Source organism: Pongo abelii, chromosome 17 (assembly GCF_028885655.2).
Source record: "Pongo abelii isolate AG06213 chromosome 17, NHGRI_mPonAbe1-v2.0_pri, whole genome shotgun sequence".
Classification (NCBI taxonomy): Eukaryota; Metazoa; Chordata; class Mammalia; order Primates; family Hominidae; genus Pongo; species Pongo abelii.
Window position 1 is genome coordinate 69724155 of NC_072002.2, and position 14433 is coordinate 69738587.

Genomic DNA, 14433 nt, shown 5'->3' on the forward strand with positions numbered 1-14433 from the left:
TTGATGTCACAAATCTACTCATTCCTTGAGAATTGGGAAAGAAAACAAAAGAAATGGTAACTGGAAGCCATTGCCTGGGAAGTTGAATCACGGTTTTTTATAATGTGCTGGACCTGATCTGAAAGTCAATACATGGTTGTGTAGGCTTAGCAAACTCCCTGACAACCCATTCAGGGTTTTCCTGCCTTCTCTCCTTTCCAGTATCTGGGCGTATGTCCTTGCAGAATTTTCCCTTTAAAACGTATTCACTAAACTATACTTAAGGAACTGAGTAAATATTAAATATTTTAGGCTTTGCTTAAACAATAGAAAGGCCAGACTTTTTTAAAAAAATTAAACTTACCTAAAAATAGCCTTTGACTAAATGACTAGTGAAGAAAGGCTTGAAATGTCCTGTGTCAACTTATTGAGAAAGTCTGTGCATATTTCATGGCTAAGTCATTTTGAAAGTCCATTTCACAGTAAAAGATATTTGGGTATTTGTAAGCACTTTACTGTTTAAAAAAAAAATGCTTTAACATCTGTGATTTCACTGAAGTTTGCAGTTTGAAGTAACTCTGTAAATCAGGAAGGGGTTATGGGTCTCAATTTAGAGATAAGAAAATAAGACTCTAAGAGGTTAAATGAAGAGTTTGTATTTGAACCTAGAACTTGGGTCCTAAATCTGATGTTTGCTGCCTCATGAGGAAATGACAGAAGGTGTCTAATTTAAGTTTGCAATATGCCTAAACTGTGTTGAAAATCATACTTGCACTTGACATTTAAAAGTGAGAGTACATGTGATAATTCTGGAAAAAAATAAAGCAAATATTTATTCTGCACTATGAACTTTGATTATAGTAATTGAGAAAAAACATGCTGAGTGAACCCAAAGAATTTGAGTGTTGACAAAGTCTAAAGCAACCTCAACTAATGAACATTGTATCTTTCAGGTTTATAATGCACAAGGACCAAATGGATCTTCAGGGAAAGCATTTAAAGTGCATCTTCAGCTTTGGGACACTGCGGGACAAGAGCGGTAATAGTAAATTGCTTTATTTGTAGCTACACATAGCTTAGAAAAACTTACTTTAAAATGAATTCTGTATGTGAACTTGAAAAAAAATAATATGCAACTCTTCTGCTGGTTTCAAAATAGACCTTTGTATCCAGAAATAAAAATAAATGATTTGTAATTAATTAATCACAGTAGCACTGTGCAGTTGGTATGAATTTCAAAAATCAGACTTTCAAAAATCTCTCTGAAGATTCTTGCTATGCACTGTCTTTGCACTTTTTAGAAGAAAAAAAATGTTCTCCAGAATTTAATTGAAATTAACACCGTTATAAGTGCTACTTGAAGAGGGAGTTGAAGAAAGGATGTTAAGATCTTCCTTGTCTCTTTCTGTTATTTCAACACAGCCTCTTTGTCCCATGCCATGCAACTGGCTTTGTCCTTTCAGACTTTGATCATAAACAATTTCCCTCCAGCCAGAATATTTTACTCTCTTCCAACTTTTTCTGATCCTCTCCTTGTACCAGGCCCAGCTCATATTTCCTCTCTTCTATGAAACCTGTCTGAACATCCCAGCTGAAACAAACTCCCACTTTTCCTCTGAACTACTGCAGACACCAGTTATTTCACTCTTAAGGTCTAAATAATTATATGCCACCTTGTCATGAAATGAACATTCTATTTGTATTTTTAACTGTTGTTCACTGATTCACTTGGGACCTTCTCACTCCAACAAAATTGTCATCTTTACAGGTGTGGAGATCTTGCCTGGCTTTCCAGCATTGTCTCTGGTACAGTGTCCAAGCTAATACTCGGTAGACAGTAGTGTTAATTCCTTAGAGCTGGAGGTACTATTCCATTGTTAGATGAAAAAAAAAAGGATCCAAAATTTCAAAGTGCAAAAGACCCCAAGCTAATGAAGCTTTTCAATATTAGATTAAATTAAAAGTGGCAAAAAATTGGCAGAGAGGATATTTAGAAGGCACATACCTCCAAATCCTGCATCGTATGTCTTAGAATGCTTATGCTTGTAAACACTTCCGTCTTTGAAATGCATCCAAAGCGTTCTCGCTTTCAGCGAGTGTAAACGCCAGGAGAGGTGCTGGGCCCTCTCTGTTAGCTTTTTTGACTGTGAATTCCATTTACACACACCCTTCAACACTGCTGGTTCCTCTGAAGCCATTCCTCACGAGAATCTCTGTTCATATGTCAGTTTTGTTGTCACAAAGATGTATGTTTTATAGAGCACTTTAATTCATTTTTGAAGAAGTAATATGAGAAAATGTGGTTCCCATATGTCCTCGCACATGATATGTCAGCCTTGCATGATGGCAGCCTTCTCTGTCTGTCCCCTGAAGGCAGCTGCTCTATGGGGGAAATGGGGAATACTCAGGGCAGCCTTCAGAACACTTGGGTTATTCATCGCTTGAGAATTTTGCATTCTGTGTATATATAAGGTGTAACTAAGCAACAAGATAAACAATGCCTCACACCTCAGCCCTGTGCCTAAGGACATCTGGCTGTGCAATCCATGTAAGATAATGGGTATTGATAGAAGTCACATCATGAGAAGGAAGAGAAAACTTCCTTTAAGTTGTTCTTAAGGAAAACTTCCTTTAAGTTGCCCTTAAAGGAAGTTAAGTTTCCTTTAAGTTTCCTTAAGGAAAACTTCCTTTAAGTTGCCCTTAAGGAAACTTAAAGGATACAGGGCACAGACTTCATTCCCAGTGAAGGGGAGGAGTGATAATGTGGCTTTGGGGTCTGTTTCTTCTATGATCCTAGTGTTCTGGAGCAAAAGGGGCTCATCGCTCAATGCGCTAGAAGCCAATACTATGACACTGGATTTTGAGAAAAAGAAAGGTTTTATTGCAAATCGACTTGCAGGGAGACAGGAGGGTCAAGCTCAAATCTGTCTTTTTGTTCTGGCTTTTTGAAGTAGTATTTTTATTAGAAAAGGTTGTGGCAGGGGTGGGTTCTAAAGGGGAGGGCTGGAAAGTCCTTGGACATGGGCACATATCCCTGCATTCTATCTCAGGGGTCACATGTGGAAATTCAAGGGGAGTTAGTATGAAACATGTGGTAGAAATTCAGGCTGTGACATTAGCAAGCTCATTCTGTACAGATTCCAGTCGGCCATATTGGTTCCAGTCGATTTCAGCCAGTTCTCTTATCTCATAAGCAGACGGAGTTTCAGTGTTTCAGCAAGTTATTTCCTTCTTTATCTGCCATCCTGCAAACTCAATTTCTGTTCATCATTGGTTTCTTTAACTCTTTGGAACATGGTTTCACTGGTTCCTCCACCCTGCTGACTCAATAGACAGAATGAGATGGGTGGGGGAGGCTGGAAATGAATTACTTGTCTCCCCGTGGGGGAAATGGGGGATATCAAAGATACTGGATAGAATAGAGCAGGATGTCTGTCACTGCTCTGGAACAAGCATGTCCTATCCATGCTGCTGTGGAGGAGAAATTGTTTGCCCTAATCAGATCACTATGGCAAGCATGTTTTTGAGTAACTTTGTCATACGCTCTGGGCAATGAGAGGGAATAACACACAGTTTTGTCCTCAAATGAGACACACACACTTAAGGAGAGAACAAAGAGCAGTTTTCCTGGCATGACACAATTATGGTCGAGTAGGAGACAATTTTGTGGGTACAGCTAGTTTCCAAAGAGGGAGAACTATTCAATCAAAGCACTATAATCTCTGTGGGCTTCCAAGGAGTGGTAGAAACAAATCCACAAGAAAAAATTGAATAAATTTTTTTGGTATTTTTGCTCTACATTTTTAGATCATGATGATGCCCTACAAACAAATCCTACTTTGGAAATAAATAGCAATGAAAATATCTCTTCTCCCATCTTTTGGTATGAAAAGTATCATTCTCTGTTGCAGTCATTTAAAATATTTAATAATTGTATATCTTTTACTGTTTCTTTCTTTCGCTTGCACTGTTTAACTTCACAAATATTTAGTGAGCAAATACCATGTTCTGAGCCATGAAAATATGATGGATAGCAAGTTAGAAACACAGCTCCCTTCCCCTTGGAGCTTACAGTCTAGGGTAGAATTTGGATGAATAAACAATTGCAGTGGAGCCTTAGGATACTAACAGGAAAACAAAGACATAGGCAGGCCCACCAGGAGGAGCCCATAGCCCACATGCAGTGTTAGGAAGGCCCCTTGGGGAAGTGATATTTCCTCTGATATCATTATGTATTTGCTCATGCACAATGTATGAGTGAGTGCTATCCAGGCTCAACGAAGGGGTAGGAAGAAAAGGAAGCACTAAGACAAAGTAACCCACAGAAAGACCAGCATGTGTGAAAGCCCAGGGGAGCAGAGTGAACTTTCTAAGAACTAAAAGAAGATCAGCATGTCTGTGGGTAGTCAAAGGGATTGAAGCTGGATAGATGAACAAAGATCACTTCCTCCAGAGCCTTGCCAGCTTTGTAAGGAGTTTGTGCATTAGCTTACGAGTGATGTCTAATCATTAAAATATTGTTAGTAGAGCATTGATACAATCTATGGGAAGAAATGGAGTGATGATAGGAGTAGGGTCCCAAACAAAACTGGACACAGGAAGCCTAATGAGAAAGCTGTTGAAGTTGTCCAGGTGAGAGAGAATGGGTTTGGAAGTAGAGTAGTGGCAGAGTAGATGGCCAGAAATGAGAAGGTGAAAAGGTATGTGTTAACTGTAGACATGAGGTGAAGGAGGAAGGGATCGTGGCAACCAGAAGGATGGTGATGTCATAAACAGAAAAAGAAATTAGGAAGAGTGGCCAGTTTGGTTTTGGATGTATGAAGTTGGAGATGCCTGAGTTTCCTCCAGGTGGAAGTATCCAACAAGTAATTAAGCATCTAATGTGAAAGGCAGGGAACCTCTAGATCTCTAATTTTGGGCTTCTCAACACACAGGCTACAAGTGAGCCAGGGAAGTGGATAAGATTATCCAGTCAATGTATATAGAGTGAGAGGGGTCAAGAATAGACCTCTGAGGAAACCAACAAAAAGGATCTACAAATAGGCTAAAATAGGAGACCAAAAATTAGAAGAACATTTAGGATAGGAAGTGATATCTCTAGTTCAAAGTTATGTGCCTTTCTAAAAACCCATTGCCAAATTCAAAACCTTCTCTGGTCCCTATATGTGGTCTCTGGTTTTGCCCATTGCTCATATTGAAGTGAATCTCAGCACATCTTTAACTTCACTAAAGATGGTTGATGGTGGCTGGGTTCAGGGGTGGGGGCATGGAAAGCTGACCAGGCAGGGAAAAACTTTGCATTGCACACAAAAGAGCAAATTCTCTAAAATCCTCATTAGAAATGAGAGTTCTTTCCTTCTTTCCCCAATGACTATGTCTCTTTTCTGTCCTGACCCCCACTCAGTCCTCCAATCATCTTCCATTTCCTCGTGAATCCTAGACGCCAACCTGAAGCTCAGTTTTACCCCCAAACAGTGCTTTTTGAAAAGAGTTTTGTCATCAATATTCTTCCTTACAAAAGAATTCCAATTCCTGTAGCTAACAAGTTGTGGTTTCCTTCATATCATCACAGGCATTCATTTTCAGGCTACTGTGTGCCAAGCTTTCTTCTGGGCACAGACAAGAAAGATGGAAAGTATAAGTTAAAGTCCCCACTCTAAAGTGCTTTACATTTTAATTGTGGACCACAAAATGCCCATAAGCCAAAAAGATTCCAAGAAGCTGTGTAAGCAAATCCATGATTGAATGTTACAAACTGTGTGTGTAAAGTGCTGTGAGATCAGAAAGCCAGGAAGTGGTCTTAAAAAAAAAAAAAATCTACAACCAAATCTTCTCTCTCGGTTCTTCAGCAATTTCTCTGCCCACGTTCCCACTTCCCTAAGATATTCCGTAAGGGCCAGTCACGGAGAATTCATACCTGAAAGGGAAACTGTTGTTTGTGTTGTTGTCAAAGATATGTGGACTAACTTTCAGAACTACCCACTGTGTTTCCTCGGCAGGTTCCGGAGTCTCACCACTGCATTTTTCAGAGACGCCATGGGCTTCTTATTAATGTTTGACCTCACCAGTCAACAGAGCTTCTTAAATGTCAGAAACTGGATGAGTAAGTGGGACTGAGTAATGTGCATTGGCCGCTTTGGGACCCAACTGCCCTAGGTGCTTGTTGGTCTTGCAAGATGAAACCAGATTGGGTACCACAGATTAACTTTCAAAGTCATGAGTTTAGTGTTGCCTGTGCCACTGTGTCACCTTCGAAGTGGTGGCCTTTATGTGGACCACCCTAGGTAGCTTGGAATTGTATTTTCTAAATATCTAAAAATTGATATTTTTAGAGGAAGCCTATGTGGCTTTATCACCACTTGTATTTAAGATCTTTATTATTGTCATTGAAAGGCCATTAATTCCACTTTTCCAGTAAGTCTTGAAGGACTTCTTAAAACTAAGTGAGCTACTACATTTGACCTGGAGAGATTACAGGGAAAATCGGCAGTATTTTCTGAGGGGACACTGGCACTTAAGGTGTGTTAAACACTAGTGGGTTAATTAGGCGTGAAACCAGAGCAGACCAGTCGCATGATGATAAGGTGAGGCACAGCACAGTGTGTCAGTCAGTCAGCTCGCTTGGGAATTTTTCTTTTAAAAAAGGGTTCAAATGTGAGGAAACCATGTAAATACAAATCTCCAGCCCCTGTGGAAACTTCGATATAGTACAAATTGAAATGTTGCCTAATCAATTACTAAAGTCATATTGACATACATCAACACAGGAGAGAAGTATTGGAATTTTCCTTTATGTTTTACTTGATGTCATAATAAAGGGCATATTTCATTTGTATTTTTTATTACAAATAAGAATTTTGATCCTAGCAGGATATACAAGTAGCAGGACAGCTGAGTCGTCCTATGGGGCTGCTCTTATCATTTCCAGATTTGTCTGGGCCATCTGTAGCTAGAGTTGTATTTTTTAAAAACTAGATCATGATATTTTCCTGCTCAAATTCCTTCTGTAACTTTCCATCTTATCCGGAATGAAATCCAGAGTCCTTCACTTACCTACAAGGTCACTGTGATGATGTCTGGGCTTCCTCCATAATTCTTACTTGGGCCCCGCTCACTAGCCTTCAGCCAAACTGGCTCACATGCTATTCCCAATATGAAAAGCTTGCCATTTCCTTTATCTTGTTTTCTCTTCTCCCATTTACAGCCCTGTGCCAGTTTCTTCATTCCCTTCAAGTTCTGGCCAAACTTTATTTATCTCTTGACTGACCACTCCATCTAAAATAGTACTCATCACTCTGTATCCCCTCAACACTCTTTATAGGTCATGACCCTCACCTGATAATGTGTTATGTATTTTTTGGTTTACTTGTTGTGTTAGTTCATTCTTGCATTGCTGTAAAGAAATTCCTGAGACTGGGTAATTTATAAAGAAAAGAGGTTTAATTGGCTCACAGTTCTGCAGGCTGTATGGGAAGCATGTTGCTGGCATCTGCTTGGCTTCTGGGGAGGACTCAGGAAACTTACAATCATGGGGAAGGTGAAGGGGGAGCAGGCACATCTGACATGGCAGGAGCAGCAAGTGAGCAAAGGGGGATGTGCTGCACACTTCTAAGTAACCAGACCTCATGAGAACTCACTATCATGAGAACAGCAATAGGGGATGGTGCTAGACCATTCATGAGAAATACTCCCCCAGGATCCAATTGCCTCCCACTAGGCCCCACCTCCCACACTGGGGATTATATTTCAACGTGAGGCACAGATCCAAACCATATCACTTCTACACCCACTTCAAGTTTTACCCAAACCTTATTTGTCTCTTGACTGACCACCCCATCTGAAATAGTACTCATCACTCTATCCCCTTAACACACTTTAGAGTTCATTCAGTCCCAGCCATCACTTGACTTGATGTGATGTATTTTTGGTTTGCTTGTGTTTTTGATGCTTTCTACCACGAGAATGTAAGCTCTTATGAAAGTGTAGACTTTTCCATTTTATTTGAATGCAATATGCCATACCTGGGTGAGTGCCTGGAACAGAGTAGATGCTCAAAATAGATATATTTCTTATCACTACATATTATGCAAAATTGATAACATATTTTATATATAATTCATGATTATATATAATAATTACATAGAACCACTCTCAGTGTGGGTTCAATAACCTTGTAACTAATGGGGAAACAAATTCTGACTTTCATAATTGCTTCTCCAAATGAATGTTTATCTTAGGACCTGTCCTTTATTTCCATTTAATACTGTATTTCCTTACACAAATTTTGGTGGTAGCATTAGATTCTGAGGAGACAAGGAGATAATAAGCTTATTAAATTCTTTCAGAGAATGGTTTGTTTATCCTTTTTAAAGGCAGATGAGAGTCTCCCTTGTTTTTAAATGTCTCCAGAAGGATATTGCTGAGATTTAAGATAATTAATTGTCATGCCTAATAACACTTTAATTTTTAACACCCAAGTAATTGGTGTTACAGGGTAAGCCTTTCTTTGTCTTCTTCCTCTAGTCTCAGCAAGGTAGCACACAGCATGCCTTATGATAGATATTAGAGCAGCCTCTGTAACCTCAAAAACACAGCTTGACAGGTTTATTATATTTTTTTCCCTTTTTTTCTTACCATTTCCTTCCTGCCCTGCCCTGCCCTCCCTGCCCTGCCCTCCCTGCCCCAACTCTCCCTCCCTCCCTCCCTCCCTTCTTTCCTTCCTTCCTTCCCTCCCTCCCTTCCTTCCTCCTCTCTCTCTCTCCTCCCCCCTCCCCCTACACATAGTGTTTTTTGGAGAAAAGAGAAAAACAAATTACTTGTCTTAAAATTGTTTCTACATGAATTTGTAGTGATTAAAAAATGTTCCACACTATAGATCATCACTTCAGAGGTTAGGGAAAGGAAAGGTAGCAACTTCCTAAAGGAAAAAGCAAATTTACCCACTTAAAAATCATGTTCTATTTACCTCCATCTATATTTGAGGAACAAATGGTGTGAAGCAGTTATGGCCATCTCAGGGAGCATTTCCCCAGAAGTATTCCATATTTACTGAATACTTACTATGTGCTAGCAACTTGATATGTATTATTAGAAGAAATCCCCTTAACCAAGAATAGCACATGGATTGAAAAGATCTTCCAGAGGAATATATGTGATGTTTTAATGAATTACTTAATAATAAAAGCACCTAACATTTACTAAATATTTGGTATTGACACAGGTGCTTCATATATAATTAGAAGAAATCTCCTTAAGCAAGAACAGCACATGGATTAAAAAGATCTTCCAAAGGGATACATGTGATGTATTAATGAATTACTTAATAATAAAAGCACCTAACATTTACTAAATGTTGGGTATTGATACAGGTGTTTCATATATATTATTAGTCCCCTTCATAATCTGCAATTTGTAAGGTGTTATCTCTGTTTTACAGTAAGCACATTGTGACTGCGAAGAGGAAGTAACTTGGCCAATATAACTAGTAAGCAACCAAACTGGAGATAAGCAATTAGATCAGGAATCTGGAATAAGAGCAGTCATTTGACATCACTTATTTATCAATAACTTGCTGGTTCCATCTGCTTTCTTTTCAAGGCCAACTGCAAGCAAATGCTTATTGTGAAAATCCAGATATAGTATTAATTGGCAACAAGGCAGACCTATCAGAACAGAGGGAAGTCAATGAACGGCAAGCTCGGGAACTGGCTGACAAATATGGGTAAGTCGGTTACACTGAGATGGCATGTGACTTGCACACTGCTGTTCAACAAATGGAGCAGAGACATTAGATTGATATTAGAAGAAATCTGCTTAACCAAGAACAGCATGTGGATTAAAAAGATCTTTCAGAGAGATATATGTCATGTATTAATGAATTACTTAATAATAAGAGCACCTAACATTTACTGTATACCTATAATGTGCTAGCAACAGTTCCTAGACATTAACTCATTTTAACCCATCATAACTAGAGTTATCTCATTTTATATATAAGAATTGAATCACAGAGAGATTAAGTAACTGATGGAAGGCCACCCCACGCTGTTAGTGAGAGGCAGAGCTTAAACTCAATCCAGGCAGTCTGAGATCGAAGCTCATGCTCTTAAACACTGTATTCTTCTGCCTCTCAATCAATAGATGTAAAACTCCAAGAAATAATCCCTGACATGGGTATGAAAATGTGGTCTTTATCCCAGCTGAGCTTGAATGGCAACTTAAAAAAAAAAACAGAAACAACACCCCATGTAATTGTAAATTGACTTCCGTGGCAGAATCTGTCATTATTTTTTAAATTTAAAGTAGTTTTATCATATCTGCCAATTTTTTATGGAAGAATTCTCCCTGCAGGCTGTACAGTTTACACGTCTTCTTGAAACTTTTAAATCCAAATAACCATTGACTGTATTCACACAAATATCCTTATTCAATGCATACCTATCTTTTAAAGCAGATTTCCAGATAATTGAGTGGAAGGTAAGCAGTATTTTAATAGTAATGTTGGTCAGTAGTTTTATTGATCAGAGGGTATTTTTCCCCTCCTAATTTTTTTAAACAGTGATAATGCCTTGGCTTCAACTTCCTGACTACCTCTTGTGTCAATTTCCTTGCCCATAAAACTGGTTATAATCATACTAAAGAGCAGCTCACCAATTTTTACTCACTGAGGAAAAAACAAGGATGCTTTCCAACTTAGCCAGCACAACCATAATTATTTCACAATCTCTCAGCCAGCCGTTTTTGCATGTGTGATTCACTTGTACATCTTGCTGTATCTGTTCTGATTTCTTCCTCTCAAAAATATTTGCCATCCTTTCTATGCTAGCATACCATATTTTGAAACAAGTGCAGCAACTGGACAGAATGTGGAGAAAGCTGTAGAAACCCTTTTGGACTTAATCATGAAGCGAATGGAACAGTGTGTGGAGAAGACACAAATCCCTGATACTGTCAATGGTGGAAATTCTGGAAAGTTGGATGGGGAAAAGCCACCAGAGAAGAAATGTGTCTGCTAGACTCTACATAGAAACTGAACATCAAGAACCCCACCAAAATATTATTTTTAAAAACAATGACAAACCACATAATTGTTGTTGAGTAAACCATGCACAATGGCATGTCTTTCTTTTTCTGCCAGAAAATCTATTTTAAGAAACCAGAATAGTCAACAGTGTTCAAAAGAATTGACTGGTTATCCCTGAGGCCCTTTCAAACATGATCAAAGATTTCCCAATGTGATCTCATCATCATGGATACTCAATTTGTTTATCTTATAGAGAAAGTATATAAGACGATATACAAGAAGAAATATCAGTGAGTTTTAAATAAGAACAAGTTACCTGTCACATTGAAGAAAAGGGTGGGCACTAAAGGGAGAACACAGAAGAATTTCTAAAATATTGGATTTACTTCTTATATTGAGTCAGATGCGTACTTTTAGATTTGCATTGGGGAAAACGTACTAGCTAAAAATGGATACACAATGAAGAATTCTATTTGGCTAATTAAGAATGATATACTATGTACACCCAATAAGCTGTACTAGAATGAATAAATTACTGATAAGGTTACAAATAGGTAAATGTCACACTTCTGTTAAAATGCAGGAGATAGTGTCATAATGCCGTCTTTATATTCTTAATAAATAGCACATTGATAAGAACAGGACTGTAAATGACAAAGTACAAGATAAATATCCTGGGAAAAAAATGAAAGTATGAGAAATTGGCATTTGTACAGCTGAAATTCAATGTATCTGTTAGAGATGTCTGGAAGGGTTACTTAGCCAAATTTTACTCAAGCCAGTTAGGAGCTGACATTATCAGTTGGAATTAAGAGAACTCCAGAGGTTTCCATTTCAAACAAAATTTTAGAAATCGGTTTGGTGTTCAGCTTCACATTTCATTTTTTCTTAGCACATGTTGATAAAATAGTCACAAGGAGTAATTAACAGTTACGGTTTATTAAATCTCTTTTAAAATGCAGTCAAGGAAAACTAGCCTTGAATTTTTTTTAGATAAAATATGATGGTGATATGAAATAAAAAGTGACAATTATTGCAGGTTTCCTTTTAGTTTACAAAAGTACTGGAATCATATTTCTTCCCTCCAAATCTCACCCATTCCTGACTTTGAATCAATTGCAGAAATGCAGGTGTGTTACTTTGTTGATCAATAACTTTGGAACAATTATGGATCAATTCTATGGTCACTCTGAATTTTCATGTCATTAATCACATAAAAATTGATAATACCTGATTCTGTATTACAATATGATTTTGCCAAAGGCAGGACACCTATAGTTGAGCTGTATTGGAGGGACTGGGTGAGGAAGGACCTCTATCTTATCTCACCAAAAAACTGGCCAGTATTTTTTTTTTTAATGTAAAGCTTCCTTTTCTTTCTAAAAAATAATAACAAAATTATTTTTCATTGGCCTATTCTGTTCTTGTGTCTAAACTAACATTACATTAATTTTTAATCTTAGTTTCTGATAAACACAAGCCATTCCTATCAAAATATTATTTCAGTCAATTTTACCAAATAACAAAGACAATATACTTTCTTTTTTTTTTTAGTTATGAGCATATGATTTTTTGACAGGCTGTTTCCTCGTCGTATGAATTTTTTCCAATCAAACCTACTTTTTTCATACTCTGTGCATATTTTTTGTGAAGTTATACACATTGAAGACCCTAACAATCCCAGTCCATCATTCAGCTTCCCTCTATGAACTTCTATATGGCACTGAATCAGTTTCAGAAACACAGACAGATCCAAGGAAATGTCTCTTTATAATGTCCTTAGGATGGACTAGACCCATAAATGTGCCATGAATCAAAATATTAATAATTTGAAAGCTTTCATGCTGTTAGCCCCTGATGAAATTCTCAGCATTAACTGGCCAGCTCCTCTGATTTCTGCAGCATCACAACAGGTTCTAAGATGGGTTGTGGCTGGGTATTCCCTCCCATGGCATTTCCTCTGGGATGCTCTTCATTATCTCAATGCCTGTGCCATGAAGATAGAAAAAACTGTAAGCTAACATTTAAGATGTTTCTTCTGGAAGGAAAGTGAGCAGGAACAAGTTATATTGCCACTGCTGTGGCAAATTTTGGTGAACTTTTGTGGTCATTATATCAACTTTTTCTTTGAATTCAAATTGTAATGTCCCCTGCATTTCCTTAATAGGGAATGTGAAGCCTTTATAAAACTCTAAAAGTATTCTGTTTTGATATGTCTTTTTGTTTCTATTCATTTTCAGTTATATAATTGATTTACTTATGCCAAGATTCTGTCACCGTCAGTTATTTAATGAGTGTTTTTTCAGGGTCTGTTTTAAGATCGTTATTTGATAGCTGTAGCATGAAACAGAGGCTGATGATGCCCATAATTGCAAGACTATTCCTGTAAAAATAACAATTATTGGGTAATAATTTCAAGAGGAATGAGAAGTGACAAAATTGATTTAAAATATTGTTCTACTTATAAATAAATGCTTGATCTAAAAGAAATTTTCTCCATAAAGTTTGACATCTGACCCCAGATTCTATGTAATCATTATTAGAAATTCCTTCTTTCATTATTTCAGGATTAATAGTTCTGTATAATTCATTCTACAATTTCAAATTGATCTGGTGACATAAAGTATACAGACTACTTTAAAGATTTCCAAATCCCCTAATTTACCCCACAACAGCATGTAATTTTAGCCAAGATATGTTCTGTTACTAAGCATCTCCCAATGCTTTAGTAAAACATATTGTATTTAGGAGAAATGTTGAAAATGTACATGAAGCTCTTTTCTGATATAGAAACCATTTCTGGAGTATTTTCACTGGTTTGATGTTTACATTGCTCTAACTCGGTGCCTCAGATACCTCTGTGACCAAATTTGTCTCCAACCACATAGCTCATTTCCTACAATGTTATATCATAGGAAGACCTCACAGAGACACTAACACAGCTAAAGATCTGATATTATCAGCAACGGATGCAAGGACTTTATTGGAATCTGGAGAGTTTAACCACCTTCTCTTGGTCTCCTCACTTACTTCTTATGAAGTTGGCATTACCTGAGACTCTTAGCTGTGATTAGGTACAAGCTTACCTTTTAGGGTAGAAAAAGAAAGATCCTTTGAAAAATGTATCAAAAATAATCCAGAGAACATAATGTTTGTCTTGGTCTGATAATGATAAGAAGTGAAGGCTTGGCATAGAAAATACTAAACGCCAAGAGTTGAGCCTGTGGGTCTCTCTGTAAGAGTTTTAAAACTCTTGCAAGTTACCACTTTATCCAATTTGCTATCATTTTCCTATTATCGCCCTGTAAAATATTCAAAACCAGCTATTTCTAAAGTAAACATTTTATCTGTTACTTTTAACCAGATAGGTGTCTTTGTCATCCTTCTACTATAAATTGTTCTTTGCCAGCCTGTACAGGTAGATGAACCAG

At 37.6% G+C, this 14433-nt stretch overlaps 1 protein-coding gene across 3 annotated transcripts in view; it reads left to right on the top strand.

Annotated features, from left to right (window-relative positions):
• The window catches only part of RAB27B (RAB27B, member RAS oncogene family), a 177313-nt gene extending 163190 nt beyond the window's left edge, over window positions 1-14123 (top strand). For all 3 annotated transcript variants that reach the window (XM_054537983.2, XM_054537982.2, XM_002828236.5), the window contains 4 exons: window positions 933-1018; window positions 5979-6082; window positions 9577-9700; window positions 10805-14123. In XM_054537983.2, coding sequence (XP_054393958.1) covers window positions 933-1018; window positions 5979-6082; window positions 9577-9700; window positions 10805-10994 — 504 coding nt within the window. In that variant the 3' untranslated portion in view covers window positions 10995-14123. The remainder of the gene's footprint in view (window positions 1-932; window positions 1019-5978; window positions 6083-9576; window positions 9701-10804) is intronic.
• The last annotated feature ends 310 nt before the right edge of the window (window positions 14124-14433 follow it).